The 18719-nt window shown below is 45.3% G+C and overlaps 1 protein-coding gene across 1 annotated transcript in view; it reads left to right on the forward strand.

Moving 5' to 3' along the window:
• Positions 1–18026, forward strand: part of LOC122922674 (tripartite motif-containing protein 54-like) — a 55761-nt gene extending 37735 nt beyond the window's left edge. The window contains exons 5-9 of the mRNA XM_044273371.1: positions 1966–2199; positions 2276–2298; positions 9798–9922; positions 15955–16035; positions 17905–18026. Coding sequence (XP_044129306.1) covers positions 1966–2199; positions 2276–2298; positions 9798–9922; positions 15955–16035; positions 17905–17954 — 513 coding nt within the window. The 3' untranslated portion in view covers positions 17955–18026. The remainder of the gene's footprint in view (positions 1–1965; positions 2200–2275; positions 2299–9797; positions 9923–15954; positions 16036–17904) is intronic.
• The last annotated feature ends 693 nt before the right edge of the window (positions 18027–18719 follow it).

The following is an 18719-nucleotide window of genomic DNA, read 5'->3' on the forward strand; positions in this document are numbered from 1 at the left end:
GCTCTATATCTATACTGCGTATACTGTACCCCCTCTATATCTATACTGCGTATACTGCACCCGCTCTATATTTATACTGCGTATACTGTACCTGCCCTATAGCTATACTGCGTATACTGTACCCGCTCTATATATATATATATACTGTGTATACTGTACATCCTCTATATCTATACTGAGAATACTGTACCTCCTCTATATCTATACTGAGAATACTGTACCTCCGCTGTATCTATACTGAGTATACTGTACCCACTCTATATCTATACTGCGTATACTGTACCCGCTCTATGCAGGTGCGCTGTTGTAATGGGGTGGGGTGTTGTAGTAATGGGGTGGGAGGCTGTAGTAATGAGGTAGGGCGCTGTAGTGATGGGATGTGGTGCTGGAGCCAGTAAAGATACTAATGAGAAGAATGGGGCGCCGCATTTGCAGTATCAGTAGTAAACTAATGGGTTTTAGAAACACGCAATTGTGCTTACCAGGCGATGATGTGAAAAGTCACTGTAGATCGCTTTACCAGTTATTTGCAATCCCGACCAGTGGGCGGTTATCCTGGGCTGCAGCCGTGGTCCTCTGTGTTGCCCCCAGGGCAAACGGCAGGTATATATTGAAAAAAAGGTCAGGATCACTGAAGCAAGGGGAGGTGGGCTGCTGTAGTAATGAGGTGTGCTGCTGTAGTAATGGAGGTTGTCGCTGTAGTAATGGGGTGGGGCGTTGTTATAATAGAGGTTGGCGCTGTATTAATGGGTTGGGGGGCTGTAGTAATGGGGGTTTGCACTGTAAAGGGGTGTGGTGCTGTAGTAATGGGGTGTAGTGATGTAGTAATGGGGTGTTGTGCTGTAGTAATGGGGTGTAGTGATGTAGTAATGGGGTGTTGTGCTGTAGTAATGGAGTGTAGTGATGTAGTAATGGGGTGTTGTGCTGCAGTAATGGGGTTTGCACTGTAAAGGGGTGTGGTTCTGTAGTACAGAGGTGTAGTGATGTAGTAATGGGGTGTTGTGCTGTAGTAATGTAGTCTGGCGCTGTAGTAATGGGGTGGGGTGCTGTAGTAATGGGGGTTGATGCTGTAAAAGGGTGTGGTGCTGTAGTAATGGGGTTTAGTGATGTAGTAATGCGGTGGGGCGCTGTAGTAATGGGATGGGGCGCTGTAGTAATGGGGGTTGACGCTGTAAAAGGGTGTGGTGCTGTAGTAATGGGGTTTAGTAATGTAGTAATGGGGTCTGGCGCTGTAGTAATGGGGTAGGGCGCTGCAGTAATAGGGGTTGGTGCTGTAAAGGTGTGTGGCTCTGTAGTACAGAGGTGTAGTGATGTAGTAATGGGGTGTTGTGCTGTAGTAATGTAGTAATGGGGTCTGGCGCTGTAGTAATGGGGTGGGGCGCTGTAGTAATGGGGGTTGACGCTGTAAAAGGGTGTGGTGCTGTAGTAATGGGGTGTAGTGATGTAGTAATGGGGTGGGGCGCTGCAGTAATGGGGGTTGGTGCTGTAAAGGTGTGTGGCTCTGTAGTACAGAGGTGTAGTGATGTAGTAATGCGGTGGGGTGCTGCAGTAATGGGGGTTGGCGCTGTAAAAGGGTGTGGTGCTGTAGTAATGGGGTGTAGTGATGTAGTAATGGGGTGGGATGCTGCAGTAATGGGGGTTGGCGCTGTAAAGAGGTGTGGCGCTGTTGTAAATGGGTGTGGCACTGTAGTAATGGGGTGTAATGATGTAGTAATGGGGTGTGGCTCTGTAGTAATGGGGTGGGGCACTGTAGTGATGGGGTGGGGTCTAATAAAATGAGTTTGTCAATAGCAGAAAAATAAAAGTTGCTACTGTTACATACTGGTAAATCTAATTTCCTGACAGGTGATACTGGCACTGGTGTATCTAAGCTTCTCACATGGATACTGCCTGCTAAGCCTATGTAGAAGAAGCTTCTGCCTTTATAACCCGCCTTTCTCCCTCCCGTCCATCTCTCGGTGACAGGACAGCAGCCGCCGGCAGAAGCAGCTCCTCAGTCAGCGCTTTGACTCCTTATACAACATCTTGGAGGAGAGGAAGAAGGAGCTTCTGCAGATGATCACCCGAGAGCAGGAGGAGAAGCTGCTGTACGTCAGGGGTCTGATCCGCCAACATGGAGACCACCTGGAGGTCACATCTAAGCTAGTAGAGACAGCCATACAGTCTATGGATGAACCACAGATGGCACAGTTCCTGCAGGTGAGATTTTGGCAGAGGAGCCTCGGTGGAGGGGTCGCCATATACCATGTCTCATGTGTCCTCTCTCTTCTTACAGCACGCAAAGGAACTGATCAAGAAGTGAGTATTAGCCTGGGAGAAGCAAGATGTCTCCAATGGACAGTCATGTTCTGTGATGTTATGTCTCCTCATGTGCAGCCGTGTCCCATCCTGTCTGGTCACGTCCCTTCCATGTTCCTCTGTCATGTCTCATCATCTTCTTCTAGATCCCATCATGTCTTTTTAGGATCCATCATACCCAAAATCTCAGCATTAGTTATGGACGAACATCGTCCGGGACAATTCGCGAACGCGATCGAGCGATTAAATGTTCACGAACATCAAGTTCGCTGCGGGCCCCATTCACTTTAATGGCAGGCGAACCTAAAAAACCTTGAGGTCAAATTTGCAGCCACCAAACACTTAGTAAAAGTGCACAAATAGTCCTACAACATGGACAGTGACATACCAGAGGGGGATCAATGGCAAAAATTCCCCCCAAAAATAGGGGGGGGGGGGGCATTTTTATGCGTCTTAAAGGGAAATTCTCAGAAATGTGCCCTGCTGGAGCCTAGAAATTTTTTATTTTAGGCCACGGGAGTACAGGCCCCAAAAATTTGGCATTCACCTGACGGAAAACATCAAGTAATTATGTGGCTGGAGGTACAGTACAGACCAATAGTTTGGACACACCTTCTCATTCAAAGAGTTTTCTTTATTTTCATGACTATGAAAATTGTAGATTCACACTGAAGGCATCAAAACTATGAATTATCACATGTGGAATTATATACATAACAAAAAAGTGTGAAACAACTGAATATATGTCATATTCTAGGTTCTTCAAAGTAGCCACCTTTTGCTTTGATTACTGCTTTGCACACTCTTGGCATTCTCTTGATGAGCTTCAAGAGGTAGTCTCCTGAAATGGTCTTCCAACAGTCTTAAAGGAGTTCCCAGAGATGCTTAGCACTTGTTGGCCCTTTTGCCTTCACTCTGCGGTCCAGCTCACCCCAAACCATCTCGATTGGGTTCAGGTCCGGTGACTGTGGAGGCCAGGTCATCTGGCGCAGCACCCCATCACTCTCCTTCATGGTCAAATAGCCCTTACACAGCCTGGAGGTGTGTTTGGGGTCATTGTCCTGATGGAATAGCATGCCGCTGCAAGATGCTGTGGTAGCCATGCTGGTTCAGTATGCCTTCAATTTTGAATAAGTCCCCAACAGTGTCTCCAGCAAAGCCCCCCCACACCATCACACCTCCTCCTCCATGCTTCACGGTGGGAACCAGGCATGTAGAGTCCACCCGTTCACCTTTTCTGCGTCGCACAAAGACACGGTGGTTGGAACCAACGATCTCAAATTTGGACTCATCAGACCAAAGCACAGATTTCCACTGGTCTAATGTCCATTCCTTGTGTTCTTTAGCCTAAACAAGTCTCTTCTGCTTGTTGCCCGTCCTTAGCAGTGGTTTCCTAGCAGATATTCTACCATGAAGGCCTGATTCACACAGTCTCCTCTTAGCAGTTGTTCTAGAGATGTGTCTGCTGCTAGAACTCTGGGTGGCATTGACCTGGTCTCTAATCTGAGCTGCTGTTAACCTGCGATTTCTGAGGCTGATGACTCGGATGAACTTATCCTCCGCAGCAGAGGTGACTCTTGGTCTTCCTTTCCTGGGGCGGTCCGCATGTGAGCCAGTTTCTTTGTAGTGATTGATGGTTTTTGTGACTGCAAAGTTTTCCCAATTTTTCGGACTGACTGACCTTCATTTCTTAAAGTAATGATGGCCACTCGTTTTTCTTTACTTAGCTGCTTTTTTCTTGCCATAATACAAATTCTAACAGTCTATTCAGTAGGACTATCAGCTGTGTATCCACCTGACTTCTCCACAACGCAACTGATGGTCCCAACCCCATTTATAAGGCATGAAATCCCACTTATTAAACCTGACAGGGCACACCTGTGAAGTGAAGACCATTTCAGGTGACTACCTCTTGGAGCTCATCAAGAGAATGCCAAGAGTGTGCAAAGCAGTAATCAAAGCAAAAGGTGGCTACTTTGAAGAACCTAGAATATGACATATTTTCAGTTGTTTCACACTTGTTTGTTATGTATATAATTCCACATGTGTTAATTCATAGTTTTGATGCCTTCAGTGTGAATCTACAATTTTCATAGTCATGAAAATAAAGAAAACTCTTTGAATGAGAAGGTGTGTCCAAACTTTTGGTCTGTACTGTATATTAGACAGTCATTGGATATACATTTTACTGCAGGCCAGTACAAATAGATGTCAAATACATATGTTTAAAAGAGCAAAAAATATAAAATTGGATTAAGAACATGGCTAACGTAATCCCCCCTCTTGAAAAAACCCCAAATGATAATAGTTGAAATTCGATAACACGTGGTCATCGTCAACAGGTGTTGAATTCCTCAGAGGTCCCAAACATTAGGCATTCACCGGACAGAAAAGAATAAGTAATAATGTGGCTGGAGGTATTTTAGAAGGTCATTCAATATCAATTTTACTGCAGGCCAGTGTAGTACAAGCCACAAACATTAGGCATTCACTGGACAGAAAAGAACAATTGATAATGTGGCTGGAGGTATTAGGCGATCACCATATAACAATTTTACTGTTGGCCAGTTAGATTACAGGCCCCAAAAACTATGCATTTAACTTACATAAATGATCAAGTGATTATGTGGCCGGAGGTATATTAGACGGTCAATGGATATCAATTTTACTGCAGGCCAGTGGACTACAGGCCCCAAAAATTATTCATTCACCGTACAGAAAAGCACAATTGATAATGTAGCTGGAGGTACATTAGGCGGTCACCGTATAACAATTTTACCGTTGGCCAGTTAGATTACAGGCCCCAAAAATTATGCATTCACCGTACATAAATGATCAAGTGATTATGTGGCTGGAGGTATATTAGACGGCCATTCAATATAAATTTTACTGCAGGCCAGTGTAGTATAGGCCCCAAATATTAGGCATTCACCGGACATAAAAAGAACAAGTGATTATGTGGCTGGAGGTATATTAGACAGTCATTAGATATCAATTTTACTGTAGGCCAGTACAAATACATGTCAAATACATGTTTAGAAGAACAAAAAAATATAAAATTGGATTAAAAACATGGCTACCTAAATCCCCCCTCTTGAAAAAAACCCAAATGATAATAGTTGAAATTCAATAAGACGTGGTCATCACAGGTGTTAAATTCCTCTGAGATCCATGCCTCATAAATTTTTAGAAATGTGAGGTAGTCCATACTGTTGTGAGCTAGGCGAGTGCGCTTATCGGTCACAATCCCCCATGCTGCGCTGAACGTCCTTTTGGACAGGACACTCGACGAGGGGCAAGCCAAGAGTTCCATGGCAAATTGTGCAAGCTCTGGCCAGAGGTGAAGCCTGCCCACCCAGTAGTCAAGGGGTTCCTCGCTTCTCAGAGTGTTAACATCGGCCGTTAACCCGATGTAGTCCGCACCTGTCGGTCTAGGCGTTTCCTGAGGCTGGATCCGGAGGGTGGCTGTCAATGGGTTGGCTGCAAGAATGATCTCATATCCGAAGTGACCAACACATCTTCAAATCGCCCTCTTCTTGCATGCGCTGTAGGATTGGTACCTGCACCTGTTTCTATGTGAGTGGAAATTCCTCTGCCAGCGCCCGCAAAAGCAGAAATGCAGCAAGGCCTGGAAATGCTGCATTCTGACAGCCCTCTGTGATGGTGGTAACATGTCCGCCATTCTGTGTTTGTTTTGGTCTAAGTACGTTGCCACCCAGTACTGGTCCTTTTACAGAGTTCGTACAGGTAGTCATTAATGGCACGTTTCTGCTGGAGCAGCCTATCAAGCAGATAAAAGGTGGAGTTCCAGCGCGTCGGGCAGTCACAAATCCGACGTCTGATGGGCAGGTGGTATCGCCGCTGAACGTCAGCAAGGCGAGCCATGGTCGTATAAGATCTTCTAAAATGGCCAGAGATTTTCCTGGCCTGCCGCAAGACGTCCTGGACCCCAGGGTATTTGGCAATCTATCGCTGCACGACTACGTTCAGGACGTGTGGCATTTTGCCCCGTTTCAGCGTGCTCAGAAGATTGGCACCGTTGTCGCACACCACTTTACCAACTGTCAAATTGAGCGGGGTTAGCCACTGATCGGCCTGTGACCGCAGAGCTGAAAGGAGTGCAGGACCGGTGTGGCTCTTGGCTTCCAGGCACAACAGCCGCAGAACAGCATGGCAATGTCTCACCTGGCATGTCAAATAGGTTCTGGGGAGCTTGAGGGGTGCAGCGGAAGAGGCGGTAGCAGTGGAAAAGGAGGAGTCAGCCAAGGAGGAGAGGGAGAAGGAGGAGAAGAAGAGGCAGGCCTGCATTCAATCCATCACGGTAACACCAAATCCACACGGGTTACATGCTTGACGGCCGTAAGCACCTAGTGGGTAGTAAAAGTTATTTTTTACCTTCCCTGCCCGTGTTTGTGGTCAGATGTATCTTGGCACTGACACTGTGTGCCAGAGATATATTAACTTGCCGCTGAACGTGGCCATATAGTTCAGGGATGCCCTTCTGGGAAAAAATATTTCCTCCCGGGGACCTTCCATTGTGGTGTTCCAATGGCCACAAAGGCCTCCGAGTCCACCAATTTATATGGCAATAGTTGGCGGGCTAGCAGTTCTGACAAGCCAGCGGCCAGCCGTTGGGCAAGAGGATTATCCGGTGTCATCATTTTTTTTACACTCATTTGGGCTAGGGAAACCTGCCTTGTGCCAGATAAACGCGACGCACGGTGGAAGGTGGAGTGGAGGACAAATGGGAGGAGAGACGAGAAGGAGAAGAGACAGAACATTGAGCGCCAAAAGTGTGGCTTTGTGGGTTCTGACGGCGTTGCTCCCACTGGGCTTGGTGATGGGAGGCTAGGTTCCTTCTTAAGGTGGTCGTTTTCAGTAGTATTGAACCACCATTCATAACCGATAACTCTAAACTTGCTATTGTGCCTTTGATTTAGGACAGCCCCAAGTCCTTCTTGAGATGCATCACAGTGAAGTATAAATGGGTTGGTATCCGGATACCCCATCACTGGTGGCTTAACTAACAAATCAATCTGTCTCTCCAGTATTTTTGATGATGGGCAGTCCCGTTGATGGGCTGATGTGCAGGAAGTTAACTTTTGCCCTTCTGTTTAGATTTATCTCTTTTTGATTTCTTTTCTGTGGTTGATGGTGAACTTGTAGATCATACTGTGGAGCGCCAATCCCAGAGAAATTCTGAATATATGTCCGGTAGTAGGACAGAAGACCTAGTCTTTTTTTCTAAGCTCTCCCACTGTTGATGGAGGTTAGTTTTTCAACGCCATTACTGGATCAATTTCAGCTGGATCCATAGTGTAGCCATCACCAGACACAATCTTACCTAAGAAACAGACTTGTCTTTTGAACAGCTCACATTTCTGTTGGTGTTAGCTTGATTCCATGCTGTTGATAGCGCCGAAGCACAGTCTGTACATGTTCTACATGTTCAGTGAAAGACTTACTATGAACCAGGTTGTCATCAAGATATGGTTGACAGATAGTATCTCTCAAGCCTTCCAAGCATTCATCCATGTTTCTCTGAAATTCTGCAAGGAGCTGAGCAGAGCCCAAAAGGAATACAGATCCATTCATATAATCCCCAAGGTATTATGAAGGCTGTCAAAGGCCTACTGGATCCCTCCATAAATCCTTGGTGGTAGGCTGTTCCTTGATCAAACACAGAAAACCAAGAACGTCCTGATAAGCTATTCAGTATATCTTGGATTCTAGATATAGGATGACGGTCAGGAACGGACTTCTAGAGTCACAGCAGTTCAGATCTTTATGAAGTGGTTTAGGCATAGCAGTATATGTCTTTGTAACAGGCGTGGTATCTTTTAGATTAGTCTTTAATTGTAATGAAGGAATATCAGACTGATCTCTGGAGAACGCATGACATTCTTCTCTTAACATCTGCTCTACTATGCACTGTTCTTCTGCATCAAGATGGTCTATAGGAACCGGAGGAACCCGTTCCTCTTTAACTGAAGACACTCTCTGGTTTGTCAACATTTTCCAATGATTGAATGGTTGTGCTGAAAGAAGAAACCTGAACAGATTTTATGCCAGCTCAGTATACTGCACTGACTGTTTCCATGTGACCCAACACAGTATTTGGATCTGTGTTGGGGTGTGGCTTAAATTGGCCGGTATTTTTTGTTGGGAAAGATGGCGACCCTACTTGAGATAGATGGTCCCACTCTAGTGTCATATTACAGGACCTCGCTTCTCCTAGTAAACTGGTGTGTACTACAGTAAGTGTCCCCCAGAAACACTCCCCTGAAGATAGATGGTCCCCCTCTGGTGTCATATTACAGGACCTCCCTTCTCCTAGTAAACTGGTGTGCACTACAGTAAGTGTCCCCCAGAAACACACCCCTGAATTAGATGGCCCCGCTCTAGTGTCATATTACAGTACCTTGCTTCTTCTAGTAACCTGGTGTGCTCTACAATAAGTGTCCCCCAGAAACTCTCCCCTGAAGTAGATGGTCCACTCTAGTGTCATATTACAGGACCTCCCTTCTCCTAGTAAACTGGTGTGTACTACAGTAAGTGTCCCCCAGAAACACTCCCCTCAAGATAGATGGTCCCCCTCTGGTGTCATATTACAGGACCTCCCTTCTCCTAGTAAACTGGTGTGTACTACAGTAAGTGTCCCCCAGAAACACTCCCCTGAAGATAGATGGTCCCCCTCTGGTGTCATATTACAGGACCTCCCTTCTCCTAGTAAACTGGTGTGCACTACAGTAAGTGTCCCCCAGAAACACACCCCTGAATTAGATGGCCCCGCTCTAGTGTCATATTACAGTACCTTGCTTCTTCTAGTAACCTGGTGTGCTCTACAATAAGTGTCCCCCAGAAACTCTCCCCTGAAGTAGATGGTCCACTCTAGTGTCATATTACAGGACCTCCCTTCTCCTAGTAAACTGGTGTGTACTACAATAAGTGTCCCCAGAAACACTCCCCTGAAGTAAATGGTCCACTCTAGTGTCATATTACAGGACCTCCCTTCTCCTAGTAAACTGGTGTGTACTACAATAAGTGCCCCCAGAAACACTCCCCTGAAGTAAATGGTCTACTCTAGTGTCATATTACAGGACCTCCCTTCTCCTAGTAAACTGGTGTGCACTACAGTAAGTGTCCCCCAGAAACACTCCCCTGAATTAGATGGCCCGCTCTAGTGTCATATTACAGTACCTTGCTTCTCCTAGTAACCTGGTGTGCTCTACAATAAGTGTCCCCCAGAAACTCTCCCCTGAAGTAGATGGTCCACTCTAGTGTCATATTACAGGACCTGTATATTGCTATTCTGGCACCTGTTCACATTACCATTTTATGAGGGAGGGTCTCTTCACATATCTCACACGTTTCATCCTGTTCCATTGCATCTTGTAGAGTGAGCCAAGCTCCATTGTGTGGTCTGTCTTCTCCCATCTCCGCCATGTTTCATCCTCTCCCCCATGTTTTGAGTGTATTCATCCATATTGTTTCCACAGGATCACAGATATGTCCAAGGTTTCCACGATAGACCGTCCAGACCCCGGCTATGAGAACATGGATCACTTCTGTGTTAATGTGGATCTTGTGTCCGAGATGCTTAGGACCATCGATTTCCACCCCGGTGAGGGCAGTCTGCACCGACAACATGATTTACTGTGGAGGCAAAATACACCGCGGTCCTGTGCTGATATCCAGTCCTGAGATCCCCGTGTAATATCACACATGTAATACACACCTCCCCGTGTAATATCACACATGTAATACAGACATCCTCGTGTAATATCACACATGTAATACAGACATCCCAGTGTAATATCGCATATGTAATACACACATCCCTGTGTAATATCACATATGTAATACACACATCCCTGTGTAATATCACACATGTAATACAGACATCCCCGTGTAATACAGACATCCCTGTGTAATATCACATATGTAATACACACATCCCTGTGTAATATCACACATGTAATACAGACATCCCCGTGTAATACAGACATCCCCGTGTAATATCACACATGTAATACACACATCCTTGTGTAATATCACACATGTAATACAGACATCCCAGTGTAATATCACATATGTAATACACACATCCCCGTGTAATATCACATATGTAATACACACATCCCTGTGTAATATCACACATGTAATACAGACATCCCCGTGTAATACAGACATCCCTGTGTAATATCGCACATGTAATACACACATCCCCATATAATATCAGACATGTAATACAGACATCCCCGTGTAATATCAGACATGTAATACAGACATCCCCGGGTAATATCACATATGTAATACAGACATCCCCATGTAATACAGACATCCCTGTGTAATATCACACATGTAATACAGACATCCCCGTGTAATATCAGACATGTAATACACACATCCCCATGTAATATCACATATGTAATACAGACATCCCCGTGTAATATCACACATGTAATACAGACATCCCAGTGTAATATCACACATGTAATACAGACATCCCAGTGTAATATCACACATGTAATACAGACATCCCCGTGTAATATCACATATGTAATACAGACATCCCCGTGTAATATCAGACATGTAATACAGACATCCCAGTGTAATATCACACATGTAATACAGACATCCCCGTGTAATATCAGACATGTAATACACACATCCCCATGTAATATCACATATGTAATACAGACATCCCCGTGTAATATCACATATGTAATACAGACATCCCCGTGTAATATCACACATGTAATACAGACATCCCAGTGTAATATCACACATGTAATACAGACATCCCCGTGTAATATCACATATGTAATACAGACATCCCCGTGTAATATCAGACATGTAATACAGACATCCCAGTGTAATATCACACATGTAATACAGACATCCCCGTGTAATATGACACATCTAATACAGACATCCCTGTGTAATATCAGACATGTAATACAGACATCCCCGTGTAATATCACACATGTAATACAGACATCCCCGTGTAATATCACATATGTAATACAGACATCCCCGTGTAATATCAGAAATGTAATACAGACATCCCAGTGTAATATCACACATGTAATACAGACATCCCCGTGTAATATGACACATCTAATACAGACATCCCCGTGTAATATCAGACATGTAATACAGACATCCCCGTGTAATATCAGATATGCATTACAGACATCCCCGTGTAATATCAGACATGTAATACAGACATCCCTGTGTAATATCAGACATGTAATACAGACATCCCTGTGTAATATCAGACATGTAATACAGACATCCCCATGTAATATCACATATGTAATACAGACATCCCCGTGTAATATCACACATGTAATACAGACATCCCCGTGTAATATCACACATGTAATACAGACATCCCCGTGTAATATCACACATGTAATACAGACATCCCCGTGTAATATCACACATCTAATACAGGCATCCCTGTGTAATATCAGACATCTAATACAGGCATCCCTGTGTAATATCAGACATGTAATACACACATCCCCATGTAATATCACATATGTAATACAGACATCCCCGTGTAATATCAGACATGTAATACAGACATCCCCGTGTAATATCACACATGTAATACAGACATTCCCGTGTAATATCACACATCTAATACAGACATCCCTGTGTAATATCACACATGTAATACAGACATCCCCGTGTAATATCAGACATGTAATACAGACATCCCTGTGTAATATCACACATGTAATACAGACATCCCCGTGTAATACAGACATCCCTGTGTAATATAGCACATGTAATACACACATCCCCATATAATATCAGACATGTAATACAGACATCTCCGTGTAATATCAGACATGTAATACAGACATACCTGTGTAATATCACACATGTAATACAGACATCCCCGTGTAATATCAGACATGTAATACACACATCCCCATGTAATATCACACATCTAATACAGACATCCCTGTGTAATATCAGACATGTAATACAGACATAAGCAAAAAAATCCAAGTGGAAGGGGTATATATATATAAAAATATCACTTTATTCTCAAATAATAATTACGGAAAAAGACAGGATGGAAAACAGTATTCAGAGAGCCATAGGGACGTACACAAAAATGGAATCATGTACAATCATGCAATTAAGCATGGATAATCTACAGGTGCAGATAATATTGGCACATGGATGATCGGAATCCTATGTACTAGCATATGGGAAGCAGCACCCAAGTGAGTATGCAGCCCACCATAAGACTGCATCCCATATTACAATAACAAGGGGACTACCGATCATACATGAACCTCACATCAGCAAGGAAAACATAATAATATATACACTTGCAAGGATTCAGTATGGGTAATATAATAAATAGGATCACTATGTATCACTATAAAACCCCCCCACAACTAGTATTGTGGATCTAGTGTGGATGCCAACTGGAACCAAAACGTGAGTACGCCCAGTGATATACTACTAAGCGAAAACTGTACCTGAGGACATGGTGACCATGATTGTGAGCCCCTAGAGCGCAAACCTCGACGCGCGTTTCGCCTGAGCGGCTTCGTCAGGAGGTGTCAAGAAACAAATTAGCAGGGTATATATAGTCTATGTGACTGTCCAATTAGGGTACCTGGATTGTGTGCACCTGCGGTCCAATGTAGTGGGCGTGGAAACATCATGATGCGCGGCGCCATCTTTCAGCGCATCACCGTCCACCCGCCGCGCATGCGCGGCGCGTGTGGACGTCACGGAGCGCGTTCAGATGACGTCGCACGGCGCATGTATGGACCGCGACCCGTTGGAACGCAGGTGAACCGCAAATAGGCGGGAGGCGGATCCTTTAACTACAGAATAGCTATGGTCGATAGGTAACCTATACGACTATGTTAATCTAAAGGAAGGTAATAGCACGTGATCCAGCTTACATCCACACCAGATCCACAAACCACCATGGTGTGACAGTGAAATGACAATTACAAAACATCTAAGAAGACATTGCGTCATAATAAGTAAAACGCAATGATAATGGCATGAGCCCATAAGTCATTGTAGTCATACATAGGACAAGCTTAATATATAACATTTATAAATAAGTGAAAAAAACACCACACTAAGACAGTGTAGTATAAAATAACATTGATCTTGTGGCAGCACCCACATCATGTACAAGGCATCAATTATATATAACCACACGTTAGAAATAGTGAAGGTAAAAAATAATACATGAATAAAAAATTAATTAATCATCTGTGTTATTCATATAATAATATCATGGTAAAATTATCACCAAGTGAATGATCGAAGACAAAGGGGAGAATTACACCCCTATGGCCCGAATTGCGATATCATCTGCACCCTATACGGGTGCTAGTATATATATAAAATCGTGACCTATGTGAGTCACCAACATATGTGGGGGTGGGATATCGCGGATGACCATGTAGGCAACAAAGAAATGCCCAAAGGGTCACACGGGATATCCCCACCCCACTCGAAATAACCTCAAAAGGTCGTGTATATGAGAAACTAACAAGTGCAATAGGGTATGATGGCTACAGCCTAGGATGCTGGAGTCTCCCGGTTCGATCCCTGACACAGTCTTCATGTCATAGCAGAGAATCAGGCTTCACGTCAGCCAAAACTGTAACAGTCCATTGGCATATATTTAGGCCCAGCACCCAGGCAGAGGAGGGAGGTCCCGTAACAGAGAATCTGGCTTCATGTCAGCAGAGAATCAGTCTGCATGTCATAGCAGAGAATGAGGCTTCACGTCAGCCAAAACTGGTACAGTCCATTGTCATATATTTAGGCCCCGGCACCCAGACAGAGGAGAGAGGTCCCATAACAGAGATTCAGGCTTCACGTCACCCAACACTGGAACAGGCCACTGTCAGATATTTTAAAACCGGCATCATACCCTATTGCACTTGTTAGTTTCTCATATACACGACCTTTTGAGGTTATTTCGAGTGGGGTGGGGATATCCCGTGTGACCCTTTGGGCATTTCTTTGTTGCCTACATGGTCATCCGCGATATCCCACCCCCACATATGTTGGTGACTCACATAGGTCACGATTTTATATATATACTAGCACCCGTATAGGGTGCAGATGATATCGCAATTCGGGCCATAGGGGTGTAATTCTCCCCTTTGTCTTCGATCATTCACTTGGTGATAATTTTACCATGATATTATTATATGAATAACACAGATGATTAATTAATTTTTTATTCATGTATTATTTTTTACCTTCACTATTTCTAACGTGTGGTTATATATAATTGATGCCTTGTACATGATGTGGGTGCTGCCACAAGATCAATGTTATTTTATACTACACTGTCTTAGTGTGGTGCTTTTTTCACTTATTTATAAATGTTATATATTAAGCTTGTCCTATGTATGACTACAATGACTTATGGGCTTATGCCATTATCATTGCGTTTTACTTATTACGACGCAATGTCTTCTTAGATGTTTTGTAATTGTCATTTCACTGTCATACCATGGTGGTTTGTGGATCTGGTGTGGATGTAAGCTGGATCACGTGCTATTACCTTCCTTTAGATTAACATAGTCGTATAGGCTACCTATCGACCATAGCTATTCTGTAGTTAAAGGATCCGCCTCCCGCCTATTTGCGGTTCACCTGCGTTCCAACGGGTCGCGGTCCATACATGCGCCGTGCGACGTCATCTGAACGCGCTCCGTGACGTCCACACGCGCCGCGCATGCGCGGCGGGTGGACGGTGATGCGCTGAAAGATGGCGCCGCGCATCATGATGTTTCCGCGCCCACTACATTGGACCGCAGGTGCACACAATCCAGGTACCCTAATTGGACAGTCACATAGACTATATATACCCTGCTAATTTGTTTCTTGACACCTCCTGACGAAGCCGCTCAGGCGAAACGCGCGTCGAGGTTTGCGCTCTAGGGGCTCACAATCATGGTCACCATGTCCTCAGGTACAGTTTTCGCTTAGTAGTATATCACTGGGCGTACTCACGTTTTGGTTCCAGTTGGCATCCACACTAGATCCACAATACTAGTTGTGGGGGGGTTTTATAGTGATACATAGTGATCCTATTTATTATATTACCCATACTGAATCCTTGCAAGTGTATATATTATTATGTTTTCCTTGCTGATGTGAGGTTCATGTATGATCGGTAGTCCCCTTGTTATTGTAATATGGGATGCAGTCTTATGGTGGGCTGCATACTCACTTGGGTGCTGCTTCCCATGTGCTAGTACACAGGATTCCGATCATCCATGTGCCAATATTATCTGCACCTGTAGATTATCCATGCTTAATTGCATGATTGTACATGATTCCATTTTTGTGTACGTCCCTATGGCTCTCTGAATACTGTTTTCCATCCTGTCTTTTTCCGTAATTATTATTTGAGAATAAAGTGATATTTTTATATATATACCCCTTCCACTTGAATTTTTTTGCTTATAGATTGGATGATATCAAGTGATGTGTTCTGTTTAGACTAGACAGAGAGGTTTTTCTTTTGTAGGTTTAAATGTAATACAGACATCCCCGTGTAATATCACAAATATCTGATGATTTACCCTCCGGTGAGAACTCGTTTGTCACATGTTTCTGTTACGTGTTTTGTAGCTGCTCAGGGGGATGAAGAAGAAGAGATATTTGATGTGGATGAGGTGGAAACTGAAGAGGAGAGGCCTGTATCTACAGAGGGTGAGAGCTGAGGACACCTCACTTATCTCCTGCTTCAGATGTGTCACTCCTCATGTAAAAATAAATGGCGGTGTGCCCAAGTCCTCATGCATCCCTGGCCGTTGTGCCGTTTTCAGTTTTTTTTCGCTGACCCATTGACTTTCAATGGGTCCGTGGAAAAATCGGAAAATGCACCGTTTTGCAGCCGAGACCGTGATCCGTGTTTCCTGTCCGTCAAAAAAATATGACCTGTCCTATTTTTTTAACGGACAACGGTTCACGGACCCATTCAAGTCAATGGGTCCGTGAAAGAACACGGATGCACACAAGAGTGGCATCCGCGTCCGTGATCGGTAGGTTACTTTCATACAGACGGATCCGAAGATCCGTCTGCATAAAAGCTTTTTCAGAGCTGAGTTTTCACTTCGTGAAAACTCAGATCCGACAGTATATTCTAACACAGAGGCGTTCCCATGGTGATGGGGTCGCTTCAGGTTAGAATATACAACGAACTGTGTACAAGACTGCCCCCTGCTGCCTGGCAGCACCCGATCTCTTACAGGGGGCTGTGATCCGTCCAATTAACCCCTCAGGTGCTGCACCTGAGGGGTTAATTGTGCGTATCATAGCCCCCGATCGGTAACCATGGCAACCAGGACGCTACTGCAGTCCCGGTTGCCATGGTTACTTAGCAATTTGTAGAAGCATCATACTTACCTGCGAGCTGCGATGTCTGTGTCCGGCCGGGAGCTCCTCCTACTGGTGACAGGTCTGTGCGGCGCATTGCTTAATGATCTGTCACTTACCAGTAGGAGGAGCTCACGGCCAGACACAGACATCGCAGCTCGCAGGTAAGTATAATGCTTCTACAAATTGCTAAGTAACCATGGCAACCGGGACTGCAGTAGCGTCCTGGTTGCCATGGTTACCGATTGGAGCCCCTGCGATTAATCTGGGACTCCGATCGGAACTACGCTGCCACCAATGATAGGGGGGAGATTTTAATTAGGAGGGGGAGGGAGGGGGGGCCCACTGGCCACCAATGAATCTACAGTACTACAGGGGAGGGAGGGGGGGCAGGCCGCACTGGCCACCAATGTGTTAACTACAGGGGAGGGAGGGGGGGCCGGCCGCACTGGCCACCAATGTGTTAACTACAGGGGAGGGAGGGGGGACAGGCCGCACTGGCCACCAATGTGTTAACTACAGGGGAGGGAGGGGGGCCCACTGGCCACCAATGTGTTAAATACAGGGGGGGTCTGCCCCCTGCTGCCTGGAAGCACCTGCCAGGCAGCAGGGGGCAGTCATGTACACAGTTCTCAGTATATTCTAACTTGAAGCGTCCCCATCACCATGGGAACGCCTCCGTGTTAGAATATACTGTCGGATCTGAGTTTCACGATCTAACTCAAATCCGATGGTATATTCTAACATAGAGGCGTTCCCATGGTGATGGGGACGCTTCAAGTTAAAATATACCATCGGATTGGAGAAAACGCCGATCCGATGGTATAAAAGGGACTCCTGACTTTACATTGAAAGTCAATGGGGGACGGATCCGTTTGCAATTGGACAATATTGTGTCAACGTCAAACGGATCCGTCCCCATTGACTTGCATTGTAATTCAGGACGGATCCGTTTGGCTCCGCACGGCCAGGCGGACACCAAAACGGACCCCGTTTTTGCGGACCTTCAAAAAGAAACGGTTGTGTGCATGAGGCCTAAAGGACAGAGCAGTGATGTCATCAGTGCTTCCTGGAGGGTCCCCATGTGCTGGAGATAGGCCCCGCCCCTCATTCATTATCTCTGTATTATAATACACTGTATATGGAGCAGAGGTAAGTGACTCTCACATGAGACTAACTGACTGTTTTCTCATCTGCTTCCAGACTCTGGTCCCAGGCAGAAGACAGCGACCCCTCAGCATGGCGGGGTGTAGGGTGTCGGGGGTGACCGTGGATAATTCTGTAATAACATTATAATAGAGTGAAATAAATCTCAAAACCTGTGACTATGAAGTCTCTGCTGTCACCGCCACATCACACAGGGGTCATGTGACATCTTCTGTGCTGACCATTCACACGTCTGGCCTCCAACACGTTACACGGGGGTCATGTGACATCTTCTGTGCTGACCATTCACACGTCTGGCCTCCACCACGTTACACGGGGGTCATGTGACATCTTCTGTGCTGACCATTCACACGTCTGGCCTCCACCACGTTACACAGGGGTCATGTGACATCTTCTGTGCTGACCATTCACACGTCTGGCCTCCAACACGTTACACGGGGGTCATGTGACATCTTTGGTGTTAACCATTCACACGTCTGGCCCCGACCATGTTACACAGGGGTCATGTGACATCTTCTGTGGTGACCATTCACACGTCTGGCCTCCACCATGTTACAGGGGGCCCCAGTAGCTTCTAGTTGTGTGTTCCTGGATGAAGATGCCATCTTCTAGAAATCAGAGCCAGCGTCAGTCCACATGCCACCCACTCGTCTTCCCCGCCCCATGTAGCCTTCCTCTGTTGGCATTCCTATTACCCATAGATTAGCTCCACCATATGGATGACGGTCATCTTCCTACAGCCATCGATGAAGAGCAGCGGACGACCTCTGGATCACTGCATGTTATATAGATGTGCAGTGACCCCTGAAGAGCCGGTGCAGAGGGTGGGAGTAGTAGTGGCCCTTATGAGG

This window comes from Bufo gargarizans, unplaced genomic scaffold (assembly GCF_014858855.1).
Source record: "Bufo gargarizans isolate SCDJY-AF-19 unplaced genomic scaffold, ASM1485885v1 fragScaff_scaffold_591_pilon, whole genome shotgun sequence".
Classification (NCBI taxonomy): Eukaryota; Metazoa; Chordata; class Amphibia; order Anura; family Bufonidae; genus Bufo; species Bufo gargarizans.